This window comes from Medicago truncatula, chromosome 4 (assembly GCF_003473485.1).
Source record: "Medicago truncatula cultivar Jemalong A17 chromosome 4, MtrunA17r5.0-ANR, whole genome shotgun sequence".
Lineage (NCBI taxonomy): Eukaryota > Viridiplantae > Streptophyta > Magnoliopsida > Fabales > Fabaceae > Medicago > Medicago truncatula.
The window spans coordinates 59700740-59724199 of NC_053045.1; the positions used below are offsets into that span (position 1 = coordinate 59700740).

The 23460-nt window shown below is 35.3% G+C and overlaps 2 protein-coding genes and 1 pseudogene across 6 annotated transcripts; 1 reads left to right on the forward strand and 2 right to left on the reverse strand.

Annotated features, from left to right (window-relative positions):
- The first annotated feature begins 585 nt into the window (after nt 1-585).
- On the forward strand, nt 586-743 carry LOC112421441 (uncharacterized; annotated as a pseudogene).
- A 2122-nt stretch (nt 744-2865) lies between these two features.
- Nucleotides 2866-14584, reverse strand: LOC11418609 (1-phosphatidylinositol-3-phosphate 5-kinase FAB1B). 5 transcript variants are annotated; one of them, XM_039832905.1, is made up of 12 exons: nt 14354-14584; nt 12915-13607; nt 11061-11795; nt 10145-10298; nt 9584-9928; nt 7707-8567; nt 7277-7608; nt 6879-7002; nt 6615-6789; nt 4832-6351; nt 4309-4575; nt 2866-3505 (listed from the first exon to the last, which is right to left on the reverse strand). In XM_039832905.1, the coding sequence occupies exons 2-12, from the start codon at nt 13520-13522 to the stop codon at nt 3200-3202; spliced, it is 5427 nt and encodes a 1808-aa protein (XP_039688839.1). In that variant the 5' UTR covers nt 13523-13607; nt 14354-14584; the 3' UTR covers nt 2866-3199. The 5 variants fall into 5 exon arrangements, with proteins under 5 accessions (XP_039688839.1, XP_039688843.1, XP_039688842.1 ...); XM_039832909.1 differs by lacking the exon at nt 14354-14584 and having other exon boundaries at nt 4832-6126; nt 6211-6340; nt 6616-6789; nt 12915-13522; XM_039832908.1 differs by lacking the exon at nt 14354-14584 and having other exon boundaries at nt 4832-6126; nt 6211-6351; nt 12915-13522.
- A 3029-nt stretch (nt 14585-17613) lies between these two features.
- Nucleotides 17614-21560, reverse strand: LOC11441718 (uncharacterized). The gene is made up of 5 exons (XM_039833333.1): nt 21405-21560; nt 20166-21084; nt 19411-19611; nt 18822-19017; nt 17614-18161 (listed from the first exon to the last, which is right to left on the reverse strand). Exons 2-5 carry the CDS (start codon nt 21027-21029, stop codon nt 17977-17979), a joined length of 1446 nt encoding a protein of 481 aa, XP_039689267.1. The 5' UTR covers nt 21030-21084; nt 21405-21560; the 3' UTR covers nt 17614-17976.
- Nucleotides 21561-23460: the final 1900 nt, after the last annotated feature.

Here is a 23460-nt window from a genome sequence, read left to right on the forward strand (position 1 = left end):
TCTCATACTCATATTATCATTTTACTTTCTCTCTCTATTGCTTTGATTTTTGTGCCACTACCTAAATTTCTTTATATAATTTAGTTGTCCAAAAGGTTGTCACAAGAAATGGTTATTCAAATATCACTGCTCTTAAAAAATTTGTGGTGTATAAAATCACAACTCACAAGTTATTAAGTCAATTCCCTGATCGTGAATGTAGCCTTCAATTTTTCAAACATCATTACACAATAAAATTCTTGCAATATTTGTGGGACTGTAAATTTGAGAGCTGATATTTATTTAGAGTTGTGATACATGAGGTATTGTTTCAAGAGGAATACTGGCAACACATTCTAACATATACTTATCAACACATTCATTTTGATTTGTTAAAATTCACATGGGTCCCACCAATTCGTGTCGGTCTCATACAAATTTGGTGGGTCCATGTGAATTTTAACCAATCTCTAATCCTATTAAAATTTCATGATTCACGAGAGTGCCCTGCAAGAGTCTCAAGATGCTGCATGAGTCTCACATTGCGAAGTCAGCAAAGTCACTAAGTTTATGTTAGACATAAATCCAGCTTCGAAGACTTGTTCCAGCTCATACCATTCTAGGTTAGGATCAAGTGTAATATATGTTCTTATTAGTTCATATCTAATATATGGTTCAATAGATCACACGATATTAAATTACTTTTTCGAAAGAAAGATACCACTTTAGTAGCTTCCTACTAGGTTTCTTATGTGTCACCCAAACATCGAACGATATATACTAATCTTCAGTAATGTCCAATTTTAATTTAATGAGATTTTTTTACCACATCCAACCTCAATTTTACTCTAATGAGAATATTTTGTTCCATCGTACCGCTCATTAAGCAATCTCCGAACCATATATAAGCAAAGCAAGAAATCGAACTTAAAAGCAATAGGTCAATTAATGGGTGTTCCTAGATCTGAAATTAGAACCGGGTACAAAGCATGTGTATTTTTAAAAACTAGAAGAGAAAAAATGTTCGACAAACATAACAAATGAAAATAATCATAAGTAAAATGATTAAAATGAGATTTTCCAAAAACTTCTTTTTACTAGTAGTTCACGGGGATCCCTAATATGCACCCCTAAAACAAGGGTCCACCGGTGGACTTATACAAATGACATACCACAATCGGTTGCCCTTAATTTATTGTGTAAATATTAAATACCAATTTTGTCTGTAGTCTTTTCCAAACGCAGCATTCATAAGAACAACATAAACAACAACTAATTGTCTGTTTGTCCTGAAGATCTTCAATTTACATTTTTTTTTTTGTAGATAGAAGACATGGCAAAGCCATCATAAACTCACATAGATAAAGTGGAGGTATCGGAGTTCAAACTCCAATCATAACGTCCGATCTAACAATTTCGGCATTTTTACGGTTGAATTAGGACTTGTGAGACTCGATTTACATCTTTCTAATTTAGTAATCATGCATTTTCGGTGGTTACTCTATCCACACTATGTCAAATAGCAGTTAATCGAAGTTCGAGGAAGCAGTTAGGTAAATATGTGTCCTCAATCCTCACTTTGGTTGAATTGGATAAATAAAATAACTATTTTATATCTATTGAGCTTGGATTGGATTTGTACTTTCATCATCACTATTAAATTTTGAGTAGTGAACTAGTGATACATAGACCACCTTAGGTGGCATGTACCACTTGTACACCCACATACAATTGTGACATGTGTCCATGTGGTTCCCACACATACAAAAAAACTCACATTTATTGTCAAATAGCAGTTAATCGAAGTTCGAGGAAGCAGTTAGGTAAATGTGTGTCCTCAGTCCTCACTTTGGTTGAATTGGATAAATAAAATAACTATTTTATATCTATTGAGCTTGGATTGAATTTGTACTTTCATCATCACTATTAAATTTTGAGTAGTGATACAAGACCACCTTAGGTGGCATGTACCACTTGTACACCCAAATACAATTGTGACATGTGTCCATGTGATTCCCACACATACAAAAAAACTCACATTTATTGTCTCTTACACACTCTCACATGGGGTGGTACAATGTGTGTATGAAAGAAAGTGTTTACATAAAACATTATCCTTAAATTTTTACATAAATTCGCTATGGACACCACGAAATTTGAAACTTCTTTTTTATTTTGCAATCGCTCAACATCGTTTTAAAAAATTAACCTTGTTTTTTTTTTGTTGCTACGATATATGTCAAGCTTTAATTTTTTTGGCTAAATTACACCATAGGTTTTAAGTTATTTAATTGCTACAAATTGATCCTTTAAAAAAAATTGTACCGCCTTAGATCATTTATCTTAATTAATTGTTATAAGTTGGTCCTTTAAGTTTTTCCGTAACTATTAGGGTATTTTAGATCTTAAAAATATAAGTTATTCAAAGCCTAAAAGTTACAATTAAATAACGTAAAGACCTAAATGTTACGAAAAATACTTAAGAACTAACTTGTTACAATTAAATAACTTAAGAACTAACTTCTTACAATTAAATAACTTAAAACTTCTGGTGTAATTTAGCCTCTTTTTTTTTTTCTTCCTGTTTTGTGTAGTTTTTTGGCTGCATCACAAACAAAAAGCCAAACAATATTTTGATATTTTAAGAAAAGAATGGCAACCCAGCCAAAATAACTGATCTTGAATGCTCGATGCCGGCTAATGGAATTGCAGAACTTGCATGAGGAAGTTCCTTTATTGTTGTATTAAAACAACCATCTCAAGTGATTATGTTGCTCTCTTGAAAGCCTTAAATATAGTCTCACTGGAGCATGGTAATACAGTTTCACGGGTGGACCTTTATTTTTAGGGTCCATATTAGGGACTTCCGTAGTTCACAAGTAACAATAAAGAAAAGGTGTTATAATACAAAATGCCTTCAGAAAGTTATGATTTGTAGATCAAAAATTGAGAGGGAAAATAAACAAATCACTGTACAGTTAGCCTTAACAGACATGATCCAGCAATTCCCTTTGAACATTCCCCGGTAATTGAAGGTGCACCTACCATGTTTTTTCTAAGGAACACAAATTTACACCTGCATTTATCACATAATACAAATGCAGCAGAAATATATCGAGGGTATAAGAAAAAAGAGAACAGACATGAATGGAAGCTGTAATCTTTATCTTAACATTTACAAGATATAAACATTGAACATATCAATCAAATGGGCCCCACCTCATGAATTTTCATCACAAAGGTCGTTTTGGGATTCACTGGTTTGTAAGCTTGGAGGAGACCATTGATCAGGCACCATCAGGAAATATAAGCTCATCGCTTTCCTGAACCGTTTCTTGTACTGCTGCGGTGATATAACAGTTGGAGAAGTATTCTTGGGTCCACCAAGAATACCTGAGGTCTTCACCCAAGTTTCAAGGTGCTTGTCCCATGTATACTGCCTCATGAAATCAATGATGCCTAAAACTAGCTCATGCTTCTCCTCATCCACGCCAACAAGCAGTGAGTAGTCCATCACATATATTGACTGCAACCATGTGCACACAATATTATATTACCTAAAGATATAAATATTGGGAATTGCTTTCTCTAATAGTTACATAGCAGACATAATAAACCAATGTATTAAAAACTGAACCGACCAGTTGAACCAGGAGCTGGCCAGTTCATGGTTGGTTTGATCTCAGTTGTATCGTAGTCTGGCAGAACTGTAGTCTGGTAGAACTGGATTGAACCAGGGATGAACTGTGGTTGGTTGAACCCATTTTTATTTTATTTGTATTTTTAAAGGGAAATGCTAAAGAGTGCCCTTGAGGCATTGGATAAAGGAACAAAAATAGAAATTTTGTGTTGGAAAGTGATAAAAAAGTGGTCAAGTTAACTTGTAAAACATTTACAAATTGTTGTTTTCAATGTAAAGCGACTAATTTTGGTTACCTTAACCATTGCCCTGAGGGCATTGGTTAGCAAGACCCACTTTTAAATACTTGTATACCTTTTGTTTATTTATTAGTCATTCTCCGGTCCGGTTTTTAAAACATTGTGATGGTCATTACTGTGTATGTATGATTGTATTTTATGATCGAAATGAAGTTATCTCATACTTTCACTAGATAAATACATACACGATGGCCAAACCAGTTTTAGCTATCCTTTGTTCTCACTTGAAAGTTAAAAATGTAAATAGAGATAGTGTTACCTATGTGAGTTTTCCTTTCTAACATCACAATCAAAAGAAAAAAAGGAAATGAAATTGAATTGAATGCAATAAAACACATGAAACTACAATTACGGTAAAGCATGAAAATTAAGAAGGGCAATCAGACTTACAGCAAGGAATGCAGTATCATTCCACACAGCTCTCTCAAGAAGCCGCTTTGCCTTGTTCCCAACAAATATTGGAGAGGTCGGCATAGCTTCAATGAGATTCTGATCCAGCAGAACTTTATTGCTCCCACTTGTATCTGGATTGTACCTGGATCGAGAAGAACCTTTGAGATCATAAAGCCGTCTTATGTTGCGCCGATAAAGAAGATTTTCCATAACCAAAACATCCATTTTTGTTTCCTTCCCTCCTTTGAGGTGCTTTGATGTTACCTTCAAAGACAACAAACCCATACAAGCGCACACAATGAGAACTGACAAACATATCAATTATTTAGACTAGGAAAGCTGTATCACAAGATTCAAAGATAAATCTATGATGAAACCATTTATTTGGTTGCATAAGAGTGTTTTCTTCATGCGACAGTTTCTAAAATATAGGATGGAACATAAATCTGATAAAAATATTTGGACTTCCTGTAAATATTCTATATGACATCAGAACATAGGTTAATTTAACAAAAAGTACCTGATAAATTCCCAAGATCTTTGCCAGACAAGTTGGGCTTCCCGTACTGATTGACTCTGATAAATATTTAAAATAAGCCGGTGCAAACTTGATAAATGATTCAAGCTCTGTCTTTGTAACCTGCTTGACGATAAATCTATCATCCAAGGTTTTTGCAAAGAAAACATTGCTCTTTCCTCCCTGAGCCCCCCACTTCTTACAACGACTAAGGGACCGCACAAAATCAAGCTCAGAAGGGCAACAAGTTCTTCTTAGAGCCTCAAATCTCTTTGCATAGTAGCAAGTTACATTATATTTCACTTTTCCAAGGGAACTGTCATCATTAAAAGAAACCCTTGCATGAAAATCCTTTGAATACAGGAGTGAATCCCCAACCATCCGAGACCCAGAAGTGGATAACGTCATGCTCTCTTCAGATGATCCAAAACTTCTGTAGCTGTTTGTAATTGTCTCATCCAAAGAGTTCAGAGAAAGTAGGCTTGTCGAATCAAATAGTGGCAATGAAACTGAACTTTCTAGACTGTCTTTAGGCCTATCAGAATCTGACATCTGGATATGATAATCTTTTGATACAAGCACATGTGCTATAACACTAGTCGGTTCATCATCATAGACTGGCACTATGGTATCATTAATGCCAACAGGAAGAAGCAGTCTAGCACCCGTCTGGCGGTCCAACTCTCGAAATGATAAAATGTGGACAAAGTTGTAATCAACAAGTTTCTGTGTATTGAAGGCAGAAGTTTTGTCGAATGAATATGAGTTAGCAAAAGGCATCCCAGACCATCTAGTGTCAAGACCTTTGGAATGCAATTTAGAGTCATGAGTGTTTCCTGTTTCGGTTCCACCTATACCAGCAGTATAATTATCAAGATTTGATTTTGCAGTAGCTATTACCGTAGGTGAATGAACTGTCACAGCTGCTACATCAGGAGCTGGACAACCATTTTCTTCGTATAGTATATTTTCCGGGTGGTTCTCCCCAGTCCATGCTGCGTCAAGGGTATCAGATAAATTGGCCACATTACGAGATCCCCCCTCGGACGAAGTCCTCCTCCTCCGGATAGCTCCTCCAAACTCCGAAGAGTTTGATTTATCATTGATATTTGCGTCATGAGAGAGAGAAAGATCAAATTTACTCTGGCCTATGTCTTTACTCTTGTCCTCACCTTTGATCATTTCACCAGACTGGCTAAGGTGGCTAGAGTTTTCTAAATCAAGGTTTCCATCAGGTTTTGTTTCCAAAAGAAAGGAATCAGAACTGCTATGGCTTCTTGCAGACCTAGTGACCACATCTGTCTCCACAGCTTTTTCCTTAGAACCAATTGATTTCACTTTCTGATAGGAGTTCTTTGAATCTTCTGAAAAAGTAATTTTACCTTGATTGGATGCATATATCAGGCGCTGGTCCCATACAAAAGAAAGAATAAGGATATGCCGGCGCAATTTACAGAGCTCTAGAACATCAACCATGAGCCCACCAGCTATGCCCTCTTGATGCAGAAACTTCTGTAACAAGATATTCAACATTACAAAAGTGAAACCAAGTATTAATGTGCAATCACTTCTTATCGAGCAAGGAAAATCAACAAAATTTAAATGAAACGAATTCATTTATCAATTAATCTGGTAAGTGGAGGACTAGAAAGAACAAGAATGTAGTGGAAAATTTTAATCATGTTCATTTGGAAACTCTTTTTTTGGGAAGAAAAGGGGAAGAGGGGAGGCATCAAGAGAGTAGTTGAAAGAAGAGGCAACGAATCACAACATCTCAAACCACCTACCTCAGATTCTTCTTTCTCTTTCTGCAGAATTTCTTTAAGTTCAACAATCAAATGCCTAAAATCTGCCACTGCCTTTCCACCCTCCTGCAGCACAGAACCTGAAAACTTTTCTGAAATTTGATTTAGAGCGCTGCACACTTCACTGAACAGTATTTCCGCCTTGTTATGTACCTGCTGGACAAGATCAACAATCTCGTGAATACAGAAAAGACTAAGCAGTGAGTGCTATATCCAATAATACCAACTAAGATTAGCTTATCAACCTCATGAGCTTCTTTCTGTAGCCAGTCCTGACTATCGTAGTTGAATTCAAGTTTAGATGGAGGAAGATAAACAGAATTAAGGTCAATCGAAGCATAACGAAAGCAGGCCACCATCTTCCCAAATCTGCACACAAGAATAAAAAAAAATGATTCAAGAAGACAACCCCGTGTTTGATGTAACTTCAATCTGAATTGGGGACTAGGTATTTTAAGTGCTACACAATCCTATGTGATGCAGTTCAACCATCACACTTTATTGGTAAAGACTTTTTCCTGTAACTGATTAAACAAAAGCACCAACTATGTAAGAATTTCAAGCTCAGTATATTTTTTTATCATTATACTGTTCAACCACACCCCATTTACCATACATTTGATTTATGAGGAGAAAATCATACCCATAGAATCTTAAACAATCTCTGTGAAGAGAATGACCACAATTTGCAACCCTGCTTGCTGCTGCATGATTTGAGAAACTCAGCTCCAAGAATTTCCCAAAGGATAGGCCCCAAGCAGCATCAGACATAACTACTCTCCGTGTGGCAGGAGGAAAACCATTTACACGAGGACATTTCAGGCACCTGTGCCACATCCAGATTTTACCTTCCCCTTCCCCTGGTAAAGGAAACTCTGATAGTTTCTTCACAGAAATTGTCAGGCTCCCTTGCCGATGAGTATAACAATGAACATGAGCTTCCGGTGGCATTTCACATGAGCGGCAAGTGTATTTCTAAAATGGAAATATTAATTTTGTGAGTTTTTAAGTCCCAAGATAGCAATTGGTGATAAAATTTATTTGAAAAATAAGTGATTTGGAAAAACGAATACCTCGTCAAATAGTTGATCTTTCAAAAATCGACCCAAAGGCTTATCAGAGCTTCCATAGTATTTAATTCTCACAAGATGGGATCTTTCACAAACAGTTCCTTTCCACACACAACGTGTTGATAAGAAAACCAAAATACTCTGATGGTCAGAAGTTGAGGGAGGAAAATCTTCTTTTGAATGTATCATGTCATTATCAAAATTATTGTTATTGTCATCGTGTTTTACAATAGGTGACTCAGGATCAGGTCCTTGATTTGAAGCCAATGATACAGCTTTGATATGGTTATTGCCATCTCTCCCCGAAGGCTCTAGGGTACCAAAGAAATCTGAAATAATATCAGCATGTATCATTGTCTTTGTTCCCTCATCTTGTCTGCAATGTAAGGATTCCTTGGGACGTTCTTTGCCATCCTTCTCAAAAGCAGTATTTGTGAGGAAACTATTGCAGTGGGAAGATGACATATCCTGAGCTAATTGTGAGACGTCCCCAGAGATCTCATGCATGTGGATTGACTCACCCGCCAGTGATCTTTCAATGGATCCACTGCAGCTAGGTAAGGTTCTATGCGTCTTGTAGCCATCGTTACATTTTGGTCCTTCTTTATTAGTTTGAGCTCCCTGATGCCCTCTACCGGTGACAGAAGAAAATCCAGGGATAGTTGAAATGGATTTTACAATACTAGATGGTTTATCAGGTAGTGCAACAGTTATGGGAGATTTCAAGGGAAACTCTAGAGGTGAAGCACCTTCATCTGCCAAAAAAGATGTTTCCAGCGCCAAATGATAGGCTGCAAAGACTCCATATTGGACTACATGTTTCACCTTCTTCAACTCATCCCCATTAGAGCCTTTAAGCAAAATCTTCAGAGTAAAACATAAAAAATACACACAATGAATAAAAACAGGGAGAGAAGTGGACCAGCAGAACAACCTAACTTTTCTTTATAACTTATTATTCTGTGTCAATTATGTTAATTACAGACCATAACTAGGTTAATAAAAAGTAGAAAAATACAAATTACAGCGGCAGTATGTAGCCCAGATACGTAGTACGGATACGGATACGTGGATACACAAATTTTGAATTTCAAGATACAACACAGCGATACGTTAACAAAACTTAATAAAAAAAACTTATATAGATGTATAATACTTGTAAAGAAATAAACATTAATGTAAAATCTCAATTTACTAAAGATACTTGTGGTTAAAAATAAAATTGTAGAGTTTTGTCAAAATTCAAATATTTTAGAAGGATGCAGAAACTGCAGCAACAAAAACGGAAAAGGTGTAGGGCTTCTCTTTGTTTATGAGGGACAGAAATTTTTCTTTCAATAAAAAAAACTACTATATTTTTAAAAAATATATATAATCTATAAACAAAAATGTCAAAAAATATATGTAAAAAATAGTTTTAAAAACGTAATGCCCCCAGTGTCCCTCTGTATCAAACCACAACAAAGACATGTCCACAAAGCATCTCAAACATATTCGGGAATATTTTAAAAAAAAATATATATATATAAAATGGATACTTCTAGGATACATATTCGAAAGTATCGTAGTAGTATCCACAAAGTACGTCAAACATATCCGATAAAAAAAAATAAAAAATAAAAATGGATACTAGGATACATATCCGAAAGTATCCTAGGAGTGTCAGTATCCCACACGGATACGCCTCCTATTTTGGAGTATCCGGGCTTCACATACTGTTAGAATATAAGAAAATATAGGTAACAAATGTATCAACTTAAAAGATTGAGATACATAATAAACCATAACAAAGATATAGGACTTGAAAACTATGTGCAACAATATGTGTATGTACTGACACTGATTTCATGTCCTAAAAAATGTCAGGTTATAGAACTTACAGTGCAACCCAGCGGTTTCGGGCAATCCTCAAAGAACATCAAAGTCTTCGTTAATTTTTTCCCACCTTGTCCAGCACTACCATGCTCCTCAAAAAATTTGTCGACGTGAAACGCTTCACAGTAACCCAGTTTTTGGGAGGACAAATGATCAACTGAAGGGACAATCTGTGCCCCAGTACAACGAGCAATACGTTCTAAAAGTGGCCTTTTAATATTCAGAACAAGAGATATGTCTTTAGCAAGAAGGTATTCTTGAGCATAACGAGATACTGACTTCTCGACCAAAAGAACATTGGGGTGATGAGCAGCAATCTTCGTAACTGCCATCTTCAAATGGTCCATCTCCTGGGGAAGAAGAAAAATATCATGAAATTCAGAACTGGTTATAAAATTACGGAAGGAAAAAAATGACAACCAAGGTTATCTCTGACTTGGCCTGTCAGATGATAAATAATCGAATATCTAATCCAAGGGAAATTTATTGCAATGTAAGACCCCGAGTAGAAAGTGCATATTTAGTATATAATTATCAATTTCTAAGAGCTGAATTTTGTGGAGAACCTGCTGTAACAATGTATCCACACTTGATAACTGGTTAGAAACACGCTGATACTCCAAAGCACCTCCAAGTATTATAAAACGTGGTTTATCAATTTTTGAAGTCATTCGCCGATGAGCTACATTCTTCTTACAAACTATGCCTTTAACCACCATGCTGGAAATAGAAATTAGAACATCAAGAGTATATAGAGACAGAAATAAGAAACCACGAGTAAAAGCCTTCTCCCAAAACAAGAATCATATGGATTGGATAACACACTTTTCCACTCACCCATAGTTTCAAACACCAAGTCTGTGTTATTATTAAAAAAAAAAAAAACAGACTTGCACGTTCTTTACCAACCTCAGATTGCCATATCCCCATCAACCCATCCCCCAAATAAGCATAATGGACTTACACACTTAAGCAGACAAAAGATGCATAAAAGTATACTGTACAAGCAGTTATATGAACTTCTTCCTAACGGATGAGGGACGGATCCTTTCCACCAGAATGCATATGAGTTATGACAAACAATAAGGGTAGAATAAGATTAAATAAAAAATAATCAAATGTTCTTCAATATAATAGATCACCCATCTACTCCATAAAAATGGATCCTTTTCCATAATGCTGTTTCTTCCCTCCCACCTTTCATTCGCCTCCCTTTTCTTTCTAGTCTTTCTGCTGCGAACATTAATTATGGGCCTATTCTTCATAGTGAGCCTATCAGGGGTCATACACTATTATGATTTTTTTTCCCAGTTTATTTTTCTCTGATACAGGGGAAATCTATGGAAGGAATCAAAGTGATGCAGAGTTATCAGTAACACATCAAAATCATACATATGTGTTATCTACCAGAAAACTGAAACAACATAACAAAATACAAGCTTGAGAAGCATACAAGCTAATACATTAGTTCATTATCTGTACCTTTCATTTCGATGCCCACAAGCTATGCATTTAACCTTTACATATCCACCAGGATCCATACCTCCACCTCTGCTCGTATCAGGCTTCAGAAGGGTTGCAGCTTCCCAAGACAAAGTGGTAATTATATCCAACCAACTTTCTTTGCCATCATCATCAACAGTTAGGCTTTCCACCTGCAAAAGCTGAGCTACCAGAGCTCTAAAATGCCCTTCCACAACATTCTTCATTGCTTTCCTGTTATTCTCACCTGATTTATCTCTGCTGCGAAATTCTCCAGAACCAAAGCTAGCGGAGGATCGTAGATATCCCCATTCTCCAGTACTACCTTCATCTTCATCGTCATCAAAAAGAGCAGCTTCTCTATCATCCTCTTCATCCTCCGGCTCCGGAGGTAGCCACAGCAGCCCATTATTTTCAAAATCCACAGGCTCCATATTATTAGCCTCCTCTTGATAGGGAGATGTTTCACATTCATCGGTATGATCATGCTCATCGGCTTCTTTTCCCAGTGCTTGAACTCCATCTGTACCATCTAACTCAAGATTCTGTGGTGGCGCTAGGCAACTCGAACTTCTTTCTTGAATGTTATCTCCATCGGAATGCATTATATGTGGTCCATAGACACGGTCAATCCCTTGAATGTTAACTAGATCATCATAGTCATTGATGCGAGAATAATGCCTTGATTCTGTGTCGGAATGGTAAACACCATAATCATCGTCCTCATCATCACTCCTGGTTCAAAAGAATAAACATACAGTTAAAGTAAGAGCAGGAGAGAGAGAAAAACTGATCATAACAGCAGAATTGACCATCATAGTTTGGCGCACTAATCAAATATATATTTCTAAAAGTCGTTGAATCAGAGTTTACAGATGAGATTCAGAACTAAAGCGAAAGAGGGTCTTATCTATACACCCCTTTTTCTCTCCAAAACATTCCCACCCTATATCTGCAGACATACAAAACCACGTCTTCGGGTTACAATATTCCCACTGTTGATACCAACCCAATGCGTCCCATTCTAGCGCAAGAATGACAGGCGTCATCTTTTCTTCCTCCGACACCTCCTTCATGCGAAAGTATCGTTCCAACTTGGATATCCAACCATGCGCATCTTTCCCCATAAAGATTGGAATATCCAGTTTGTGCCATTAGGTTTTAGCGTTCTCATCATGGTTATTTCCATGCGATTCTGCGAACGTTTCCATGTTATGTGGCCGGTGATGGGATACCATTGCCGCCAGTTAATAAACTTTGTATTCGTGTTACAGACCTATTAAAGTGTTCTTCTTGTTGCTCTGCCGCTTGAGCTAGTCGTGCCTCCACCCTAGAATTCACGTAGGACTCCCCTGTTATTATTTTTTTGAACGGTGACTGCCCCATTATTGATACCCACAGAGCCCTGAAAAGAGCTTCTGCTACCAGATGACAGGTCCCAACTCAAGTATGAATAGAACATATGAATCTTTATTGTAATTGCATGTAACAGAATGTCAGGTATTCGAGAGACCTGGACTCCAAAGAATGATCTTAATTGATACCTTCTACTATCATTATGACTCCTTTATATAGACAACCTAACACAACAAACACTTAACTGCTATAACGCAATAACTGCCATCAGTTAGTGTAGTTGGTTACACTACAATCAGTTAGTTACACAGGGTCCGTTAGTTACACAAGGTCATTATCCCCAGTTTTCTCTCCTATTCCTCAAACGTACACATTCTTAATAAGGTCCCATTCCCCTATCACAACTACAAGACTGTCATTCGTCTATGTAAAATAGATTATCATTAGGCAAGAATTATATCTCAAGTACCAAAAATGAACCATCAAAGAAAGACGTACCTGTTGAAGCAATAGCCATATTGGTTAGAATTCAAATTCTCTACAGCTTCAGAGGGATTAGTACTCATCCCTGAATTTAAATTTTCTTGCTCGTCTGTTATTAGATTCATTTGGGAAGATTGATGTGGACTACTAGGCACACACTGATAAGACCCTGTTGAATAAGGAACTGAACCGGCAGTGCTGCTGCTACTGTGACAGGTGCAACTGGACTTAGAGCTGACCAAACTTGTCGAAGATGGCGAAGGGCTGAGACAAGGGGTGGCTGAGGGAGTGACATTATCAACAGCTGCTACTCCCTTCTCCCATTGCTTAAAGCAATAGTTACAGACCCTAATCCTTTCCCAATCTTCACGACCAATATTTGGCTCACGCGGAGACGAAGGAACAAAATTAGCAGTGCATTTTGCACAAAAAACTCGGCCACAGATACGACAGTGATGCCTGCGGTTGAATACTGTAAACTGTGAATCACACTCGTAGCATAAGGGACAACTTTGATCTGGCATCCAAAAATCCCTCGACACATTTGGTGGCTCAACTCTTCGAGGGATCCAGGACCTAACTACATCAACAAGATCAGATATCTTTTTGTCAGGGGTGCCCATGGACAGTGATTCCACCCTAACCTACTCATTATGATTTCTTCATTGAACAGCCTTGTTAACAATCCATGTATCTTGGCTCATGATGCTGGTGAAACAAATAAATAAATAAATAAATAAGCTTCAGAAATCGAAAAAGCAACTGAAACCAATACCTCTTTACATTATAATATGAGCAATCATGAATTTTAAAGTAAGAATAATCATATTATAGACAACAATATTCATTATACACTACCACATAATCAAAAAAATCAAAAACACTGTTTAGGTAAAGAACTATGAAAAGTCAAAACTAAATGATTAGCAACATGAACCTTCATAGATACACTTTTCAATAGTAAATTTCAATGTTAAATAAAAAATGTAATATAAAAGAACAGCTAGAAACCTTGTCATCTTTTTTGTTGATTCATCAAACCCCAAAATTCCAAAAACTAAAAAACTATTCCCATCCCTTAAACTAAAAATCCCTTAATTCATCAAACCTCAAAATTCAAAAAATCAAAATCAATTAAACAATTCAGCATTCTAAATTCACAATTAAAAATTGAAACAGAAAGCACTATTCAGGTATCAAATGAACTTTATCAGATTGGGAAGAGTCCAATGGTCATATTCATATGGAAAAGAAAAATAAAAACAATTTTTCTGAGTTCACATGATTTCAATAAGTTCAATGCACATACCCAGAAACCAAATTCAAAAGAAAACAATGAAACATGAACCAATCAAGGAAAGAAGCACATAATCATGATCATATTAAAATTTTGACAACCCAGAAAGCAAAAAACGGTAAAAAGATGAACATGCAAGTAAAAACAGTAACTTTACCAGAAACTGAAACCTTTGAGAAACCAACCGCTGTTGTTGTTGTTATCAGATCTCACACGACACAGCTTCTTCTTCAGAAAACGCCAGAGTAGAATAGTAGTAATAATAATATTATAATATTAATAATAACTAGTAGAAACAGTGTGAAAAAATTAATTAATTAATAATAATAATGATAATAAAATAAGAAAATTTGAATGAATGATGAGAAAGAAGCGCAGTAACAGAGTGTGAGAGAGAGAGAGAGAGAGAGAAGAGTCACACACACCGAATGACAAAAAGAAATAGAAAATATCACACGGTTTGCTTGGCGCCACACCTTATCACGTGTGGATGGATCCAAACACTTCCTATAGTTCCTACTACCCTATCTTTCTTTCTTCTTTTTTTTTTTTCCTTCCTAGGACGCAATACCAAACATCGCATACAATTGTGAGGTTTCAAATGTATAACAATTAAAATTATTTGATGTTTGGTTTAGTAACGTATCAGTTGAAATAGGTTTTACGAACTACATCTTTTTCTATTTTATTGAAGAAAGTGGGACTAGGCTCTAACTAAACAAAGAAGTTGAGTCTCTGAAAAAGCCGACATAGCTCGTGTTAGCCGCATCAGCGAAGGAGGCAAAATTATAAATGAATTTAAAAATTTCTATTTGAAATTGACACGTAAAAATGTATTGAGCAAAAAGTGTCTAACATTTGATTGGTTTTGCGAAAAATATTAATTAACGTATAATCATTTAACTTTTGACATATAGACATGGTACTGATCTAATCAACCATCAAAAAATAAGAATGAGTTGCTCTATAGTTTTCTTTCTTCAGACCTTTTGCGCCCTCGATTGTATATAAAAAGAAGGCCTTTACGCACTCGAGTATATCAAAATGAAAATAGAGATGAATATTATAAAACTATTTAAAATTAATTTCACTCCCACACACCAGAGCTGTTATATTAGTGAAAGAATATATATAATAAATTCATTCACATTAAATACTAAAATAATTGTAGAAATGTCTTCTTTTTATGAGTTGTAGACATGATTGTAAAATCATTTTAACAACTAATATAACAAATTCACGTAAAAATAAGATGGAATTTGTTGTTTTTGTTTTTGAATGACTAAGATGAATTTTGTTGCTTGTGTAAATAAAATTGCGTGCATGACAACTAAGTTTTTTATTTTTAGTCAAAAAAGTTAAATGTTTTATTGATTTTTTATTCATACTACAAAGATCTTCTTCTTTTTATTGGTACAACCGTACAAGTATTAAACAAACACCACGTAGCTTATACATCTGTAAAATCCACCAACTTCTGTAATTACACGTGTTTTCTCCAATTGTTAATTATTTCCAATTTTGAATAGAAAAATAGATACATCGTTTTCTCTTCTTTCTTTTTAGTGAATATTATCATTTTCCTTTTCTCTTATGAGATCACGATTATTTGGTATACAAATTTGTTTGCTTTTCTTTATTTCTTTTCCACGGTCACGAGAAACTTGACATATTTATCTGAAATGACATGCTAAATACCCAACTACTACTAGTTAGTATCAATTTCAATATATTCCATTAGTAGAAATTGCAATAAATATTGTCATCAATTTTTTGTTTTTTATAATGGTTATGAGAACAAACCGAAATGAAACTCAAAATAGAAAGTGACAATAAAATGAAGCAGAAAATATATTCTTAAAATGATATTAGAAAGTAATAAAAAAAATTGGCAATATCATGCATTTTGACTGAATCATTTTAATTTTCATAGAAAAGGTTATTCTTTACCTTAAAGAAAAGTCAAAATCACATGACAACTCATTTTAGTTTTCATAAAGTTATAAGTGTTGTGATGAGAGTTAGATATGCCAACATTAGATCAATCTTGGTAGTTGAATGAATATGCCAAACTTCAATCAATTTAGACACATCAAAAAGTGAGAGATTGGATATTCAATGGAAGCTTCGAAGAAAATTTTGTAGTAGTACTTAGAAGTAAGAACTTTACAAAACAAACAAAAAAAAAAACGGGGGGGGGGGGGGGGGGGGGGGGGGGAAAGAAAAAGAAGAAGGGAAAAAAGAAAGAAAAAAAAACAATCGAACCTTGATTGCTAAACCTGTGGTCGCCACATAAATACAGAATAAAAAAATAATTGAACTAGATTTCATTTAAAATAACTATAATCTAATAAACTTAGTTATTCTTGTCAATCAGTGTTAAGTTTATTTTGAATGGAATGGAATCAAATAAACTTAATACTACTATACATGCTTTCATTTTCATCATCGTCGACGATGACAGGTCCTTATCTACCACAACACCACTTATTTTGAGCTATAAATGCCAGCTTTTGACATGGCCAGAGTCACACGGACACTATATGACAATTCAGACTGTGACTGCCCTCTAATTGGGACATATCATACACCAATACCCAAATTAAACACACAACATAAATTATTCTTGTAAAATGATTGAGGACCTTAATTATATAGCTACGATAAACTATATGATTCGTCACACTATAAATTATTATGGAATTGAATTATTGAGGGAACTTAATTATTATGGACCAACATGTCTTGTTTTCTTAATAGCTCATGAGAGAAAATTATTATGGACCAACTTGTTGGGGTATTTATCTCCTAGACAACGGCAACAAAAAAAAAAAAAAAAGGAAAGACATGTCACTTTTTCCTTTTCTTCCATCAATCTTCAACTCTTTGAGTTCTCACAGATACGTGGAGTGCAGTCAAGAATTTCTGAAATACGACTAAAGTCATGTTTGAGTAAACACTAAGGATGTGTTTGGATGAAGGGTTTAGAAAGAAAAAAAAGGAGGAAAAGTTTAAATTTTCAGTTTTAATTATGAACACTATAAAATGATTTTTAAAAATTATTATAAATGATAATATATAATATTTCAATGGTATTTAATTTATTTTAAAGAAAAGTAAGTTCTCCTCCTCTCTTTCCCTCTTAAACTCATAATTTAAACACATCCAACAAAAAGTCAATTGAAACTTGTTATACTTTTCAACAAAATTGCTAATATTTAAATAATAAAGTAGCTGGTGCCAATTTCGATGGACTAAATCAATAGAGAACTTGCTCTGACTTTAAACGGGATCCCCGCAAGTGGACGGTGGAATTGATCTCTTCGGATTAATCGATTCTTGGATCGGATACCGAGTTTTAAAAATATAATAATAATAATAATAAAGTAGTTAGTGCACGTTGCCGACCAGAGGAAATAATATTAATGTGGTTGCGAATTAATTAAGATTATGTACAATCTACATACGTGGTTGTGAATTAATACAATTCAGCAAACAAATGTAACTTATTCCATCGACTGTCCATGGAGTATGTACAATTACGTCTAATAACATATTCACAATATAAAGTTATAATTTAGACATTTTGCACTATTGAAAATAATTGTATAATGCAATGCAATGAAACATAAAAAGGATTTCAAATTGGCAAGGGAGATAGCATTTCAGAACTCAATGCATGAGCTAGAAATGTATATATACACAATGGGCAGTATTTGACACTCCACATGCAGCTGACAGAATGAAAGGTTCAATTCTGCAACTGAAATCAGAGAGGGACTAGTAGCGTAAACTTGAATATAAATCTTGAAGACTGGTGTATAATGGCTGAGCAGCCCTTGGTCTGTCTACCATGCCTAGTAGAATGTCAGATGTGGTGAGATAAGGATCGCCATAAAACCGCAGATTAGCATCCATCCGAGTTGCAACTATATTCCCTTCCAATGATACTCCTACAAATGCACCTACAGTTTGACAACGCTTCAAGTTGTTACTTAGCTATACTTCAAACATTATTGTATTTGTACTGTAATATCTATGTCAAAAGAAACATCCTCACAATAGCGATAAAAAGAAAGGTAGCAGGTGAAAGCATAAGGCAATGAAAATGGAGTAACATGTTTACAACAGGGGAATGTACTAATTATTTTTCATTGTAGGAGTTACTATAGTACCGATGATTTTACCTGAGAACCAGTTTTTTCATTCATTACAAATAAGGAAATGGGAAGACGAGGCTATGTTTCAGGGAATGCCAAGACAAGTGAGTTGTGACCAGGAACTATATGAAGGATTTGCAGATTCAAACACTGTATATAATGAAGACAGACTAATAATGACTGTTATATATGTGTTGAAATAATGATAAAGCCCTAAAAATGCCTTCAGTCCATCAAAATTCAAAAACATTCTGGTTTCGTTAAAACATGATATCTAGGATTGCATATTAGTGATATTAATACATTTACTATATTTCCTGGCCTTTGCAATATATCAGAACAGATGTTGAAATTCCTCAATTTCAAAACCATAGTTTGGTGAATACTAAGATGGTAAATAAAAGCCAAGATAAGCTCGTGCATTTAAATGAACTTAAGATATGCAGAAAATTTCATCATAACTACCTTTACTGCAACTGTAAGTGTAACACATGCCAGAGCCCCTGTCACCGGCACGAAGATCTGCCTCAAGCACTCTCCCAACAGGCCCTGCTGCAGCACTACAACCAGCCCCAAGAGAAAAATGCATGCGACTGCAGAATGTCTTCACGGCTTTTGTATCATGAAGAACAACTATAAAATCCATAAGCTCGCCACCAATCTGGAAATACACGATAAATTCATATTTATCACTCAATAATGAATGTCTTTTGTCTAACCAAGCTAACACAATCATGTACCCTCAGAAAACATTTATATTCTCTATTGACTTCCTACTGGAATTTCAAATTTGACTGATCGATGGCTCAGAAATGATTGTTACCCATGCAAAAGAGTTCCATACAAATAAGGACACGTAAAGAACATTCATGCCAATCAAAATTTGGAATTCAAGAAAAGAACAAATTATAAACACATGCAAATTTTAAAACAGAACCACCTCTATTGGTTATATTCTTTCACCATTTTTTCAATTAAAACAACAAAGTGAGCATAACATAACCATAGTGATATTATTTTACACATGAACTAAACCCATGTATAATCTCCGTACCTGAGCACCCCATCCTAAACCCATGGAGCATATAGCTGATGGTGCAGACCATGATCCATCATATCTTCGAGCTACAACCAAACCAGTACCAACTTTGTAAGAGACCAGAGCGCCAGCTTTGACAACTGTTAAAATTGCTAGACCTTGGGCACTTTTGAGGACAGATAAAGGAATAGACCTCTCAGGATTCGATTTGGCCACCTGCCAATATAAAAATTGTTTCAAATAAAAGCAGTAAAGACTCACGTTGCCATAAAATATCATAACTAGAAACTTGATGAATAAACTAGTAAAGCGGTCGATCCGGAAATTATAATCCAACCCTATGATGCACATATATGATATGCATCCGATAAGTCGTCGTTTAGAAAATATAGGATACATATCCACTGTTATTTATAAAATATAGGATACATGTATAAAAAATCCTATGATCAAGGCACCAAAAAATATACAAATAAAACTAATTGAAACAGTATAGAAATTAAAAATAGAAGATAAAAAATAAAAACTTTAGAATAGAAGGCTCTTCAAGATGCCCCAACGTTGAAAAGTTTCCAAACCAATACTACTAAAATAGCATTACTGAGATATAATGCACAGATACTTATTGGTAATTCGCAATATCAGAAAACACGCACAAATACAACAAAATAGAATCAATGAAAGCAATTTAACATACACAAGATTAGAAAAAGGAAAGTCACTTGCTCAATGAAAACTGTAATGGAAATTATAAAATCAAGCTGGCAAACCTGACAGTAGTTTCTCAATGTATTGGAGGCTTTGTATATTTCATGCTCCATAGATATACCAATAGGAAGATTAAGCCACCCTCTAGCACAAGTCCAATCCATGACATCATGCTTAGCTGCCTGCACAGCATTGCTTATGGTGTTGATAAGAACGCCTTGTAAAGGATCAAGCCTATCATAGCAGGAATCACAGACCCTCTGAGGATTCCTTTCCCTGAACCTCACAGGCAATAAACACCGTCCCTTCGTACATATTCGACAGAAAATCCCTCCACAAAACCGACAATGATGTCTTCCCCGTGTGAGTGCAGTAAACGGAGAGGCACACTGCATACAAGCAGTAGTGGAACTATCAGGAAGCCACTCAGGTGGCTCAGCTTCAAGGACCTCCTTATAGGAGCTGTATTCAGCTCCATTTGGCAGACAAAGTGGAGGTGCACTCGGCGTGTAAACGGAAGCATTAAGCAAATCATCTCCATTCTTTCCAGCACCAAGGAACGATACATTCGAACTCGGTGACTGCTCATTTACATCAATTTTAGGAGCCTTGTTTTGTCCAGTCAGGATAGAAAAAATCCCAGAAAGCACATTCTTCAAATTCACCTCAGGAGGCATATTCGAACGGGCAATACCACCACGAGCCTCTTCATTTGAGTCATAACCTCCATCAAACAATTCATCCTCCTCATAAGGAAACTGATATGAATCATATGAAATGTCTTGGTTCGTGGTGCCAATGGTAGACTCAGGCTCAGACCATGTAGACTGAACATGGTGATTCATAGCATCAAAACCAAAGTGGGTTTTCTCTTTTTCTAGCTTAGAAAGCGAAGAGTACGCAATTCTACCTTCAGAGGATGCCATTCAATAAAAAAAACTACACAACTGCACCTATTTAGCTAAACTTAGCAATCCAAAACTGCAACAAAAGACGTAAAGTTACAATCTTTATTCAAAAGGGCATGAGGAGAATATATCAAATCACATAATTTTGACAACTTTAGGACTAAATAAACGATAATCATGGTTTTATTTTATTCAAATACAAACAGAAAAAAAATTGAACTTTGGCAAAAAAAATTAATGGAAAATAATAAATTGAGCATCGAATTGCATGCAGTAGATTTAATTGTGCAATGATAAAACGATAAATTATGAAAATAGCTGGTGGGGGATGTGAAATTAGGGTTTTATAGGAAAACGAAAAGGGGGGTAAACGTGAAGGGCAATAATACTAACCTTTGATTAGAAGGTTTTTCTAGCTGCGAAGATTGATTGAGATGAAGCGGATTGAGAATCGAAAGGGAAGGGAAGGGAAGACGATGATGATGACACAGAGAAGAAACGTTGGTGTTGATTTAGGATTATCAATAACTTGATTAAGCTGTAATTACAACCTGCAAACGGCGTCGTTTACAATAAAAACACGTGCTTGCGTAACTCGTGGAGTAAGTGGAATATTTTTTTATATATTTAAAAAATAAATACTTTTAAATATTTGGATTAGACCTTCTTCAAAACAAAAAATTGGATTAGACGTTGTGAAAAATAAAATAAAATTTGAATTAGACAAATTGCGATAATCCGTCTGAGCTTACCTCAATTGTTAGTAGGGATAATGCATAATATATGTAAGGTATATGTTTCGAATTCCGGACACCGCTGAAAAAATGAGGAGGGGACCGATAAACCATAACAAGCTCGGCAAAAAGCGCATCTCCTTGCCCCTTATTTGAATAAAAGTCTGCTGTCCAATTTTCCTTGTTGTCACGAAATAAATCGTCATAACCAATGTCACCAAAAGTACCACAACTTTCATCAATGTTCAACTTATTGCATCCATCTTGAGGTGGGGTCCACTTAACAATGTAGCAGTTAATGTGGTGCTCAAAAAAGTGAATGCTAACATAAGTTAGGTTAGTACGCATGATGTTTATAAAATGAAAGACATTTTGGATTCACCATTGCTTGTTGCTGAGAGTATGGTTATTTCTAAAGCGCCATATCCACCAAATAGTTATTGCATTCATGTTACCAAATGGTTTTTAGACATAGTTTGTAACCATGTTTTCAAGGATGTGAAGCTAAAGAAATGCTAATGATTAACACTACATATTCGCGGCCAAACTTCTTTCGATGGAGTACAATCCCTAAGGCAGTGAAGCACATCTTCATCATGAATTCCACATCTTTGGCATATGGGAGAAGTTGCCAAGTTGCAGTGATCTCGAAGCTTGTTAGTTGGGATAGTATTATACATGCAAAACCAAAGAAAATGTTGCAACTTAGTTGAAATCGACAATTTCCAAATTCAATCTCAGCTTACATCATCATTTCACTTTCCACAACGAGATAAAAACTAATTATATGTTGTAAAGCAAAAAATACCTTCATATTCGAGTAGCTCCCCAAACCTGTTTATCCTGAATATTATCGTTAAAGTTCAAAGGAGGAGGGGACCGATCAACGATCGTGTTGAGGTCGTTTGGAACCATTGTCATTAGTTTATTCCAAACTCATGATCCAATAAAGCTAACATCCTTAATTTTTAATTGAGTATTTGAAATGTTGACAAAATCAACGAAGTGGCGAAGTGCTACTAGCCCCATCCAATTATCATACCAGAATGAGGAGGATTAGACACCGATGCAAAATTAAAAGTCTTGTCTCAGAGCTTCCGATACCTTTAAAATACGTCTCCAGATTAAGAATTGTTTCTTCAAACTTTGATGTTCGAAATGTCACCAGCGTTAATGTACTTATGAGACAAAACACTCACCCAAACTTTACGAGGATCGCAAAGAAGGTTACAAACTAGTTAATGTACTTATGAGACAAAACATTCACCCAAAGTTTACGAGGATCACAAAGAAGGTTCCAAACTAACTTACCTGAAATAGAAGTATTAGATAGTTTAACTTACCAAATAATGAGGCCTCCAAATTTATTAGGGGAAGTAACAATAGACCACTTAACTATATTCCGCTTCCTATTACGACCTGTACTACCCCAAATGAAGTGTGAATAATGCAACTGTAACACTCTAATTTTTATTTAATTATTTTTAATTGTGTGGTGTCATTTATGTGATTTTTGGTGATTTATGTAGTGTATATTTATTTATTATATGATTATTTTATTAAATAATTAAAGTAATATAAGAATAGGATTAATTATTATCTTGGGGGTTATGAAATAATTAACATAATTAGTAGGGAGTTAATTGCTAATTAGGGAGTGGGAGGTTACATTTTGGGAGTTGAGAAAAGGAAAGAAAAATAGAGAAAACAGTTTT

What these genes read in the sequence shown, in the direction of transcription:
- LOC11418609 (XM_039832905.1), bottom strand. Translation starts at nt 13,522, where the DNA reads ATGGGCACCCCTGACAAAAAGATATCTGATCTTGTTGATGTAGTTAGG. An exon ending in GATTGTTTAAGATTCTATGG is followed by an intron (nt 7,003 to 7,276) that starts GTATGATTTTCT and finishes TCTTGTGTGCAG; the next exon opens with ATTTGGGAAGATGGTGGCCT. An exon ending in AGATCTTGGGAATTTATCAG is followed by an intron (nt 4,576 to 4,831) that starts GTACTTTTTGTT and finishes TTGTCTTTGAAG; the next exon opens with GTAACATCAAAGCACCTCAA.
- LOC11441718 (XM_039833333.1), bottom strand. Translation starts at nt 21,029, where the DNA reads ATGGCATCCTCTGAAGGTAGAATTGCGTACTCTTCGCTTTCTAAGCTA. An exon ending in CATTGAGAAACTACTGTCAG is followed by an intron (nt 19,612 to 20,165) that starts GTTTGCCAGCTT and finishes TTATATTGGCAG; the next exon opens with GTGGCCAAATCGAATCCTGA. An exon ending in GTTTAGGATGGGGTGCTCAG is followed by an intron (nt 19,018 to 19,410) that starts GTACGGAGATTA and finishes GTGTATTTCCAG; the next exon opens with ATTGGTGGCGAGCTTATGGA.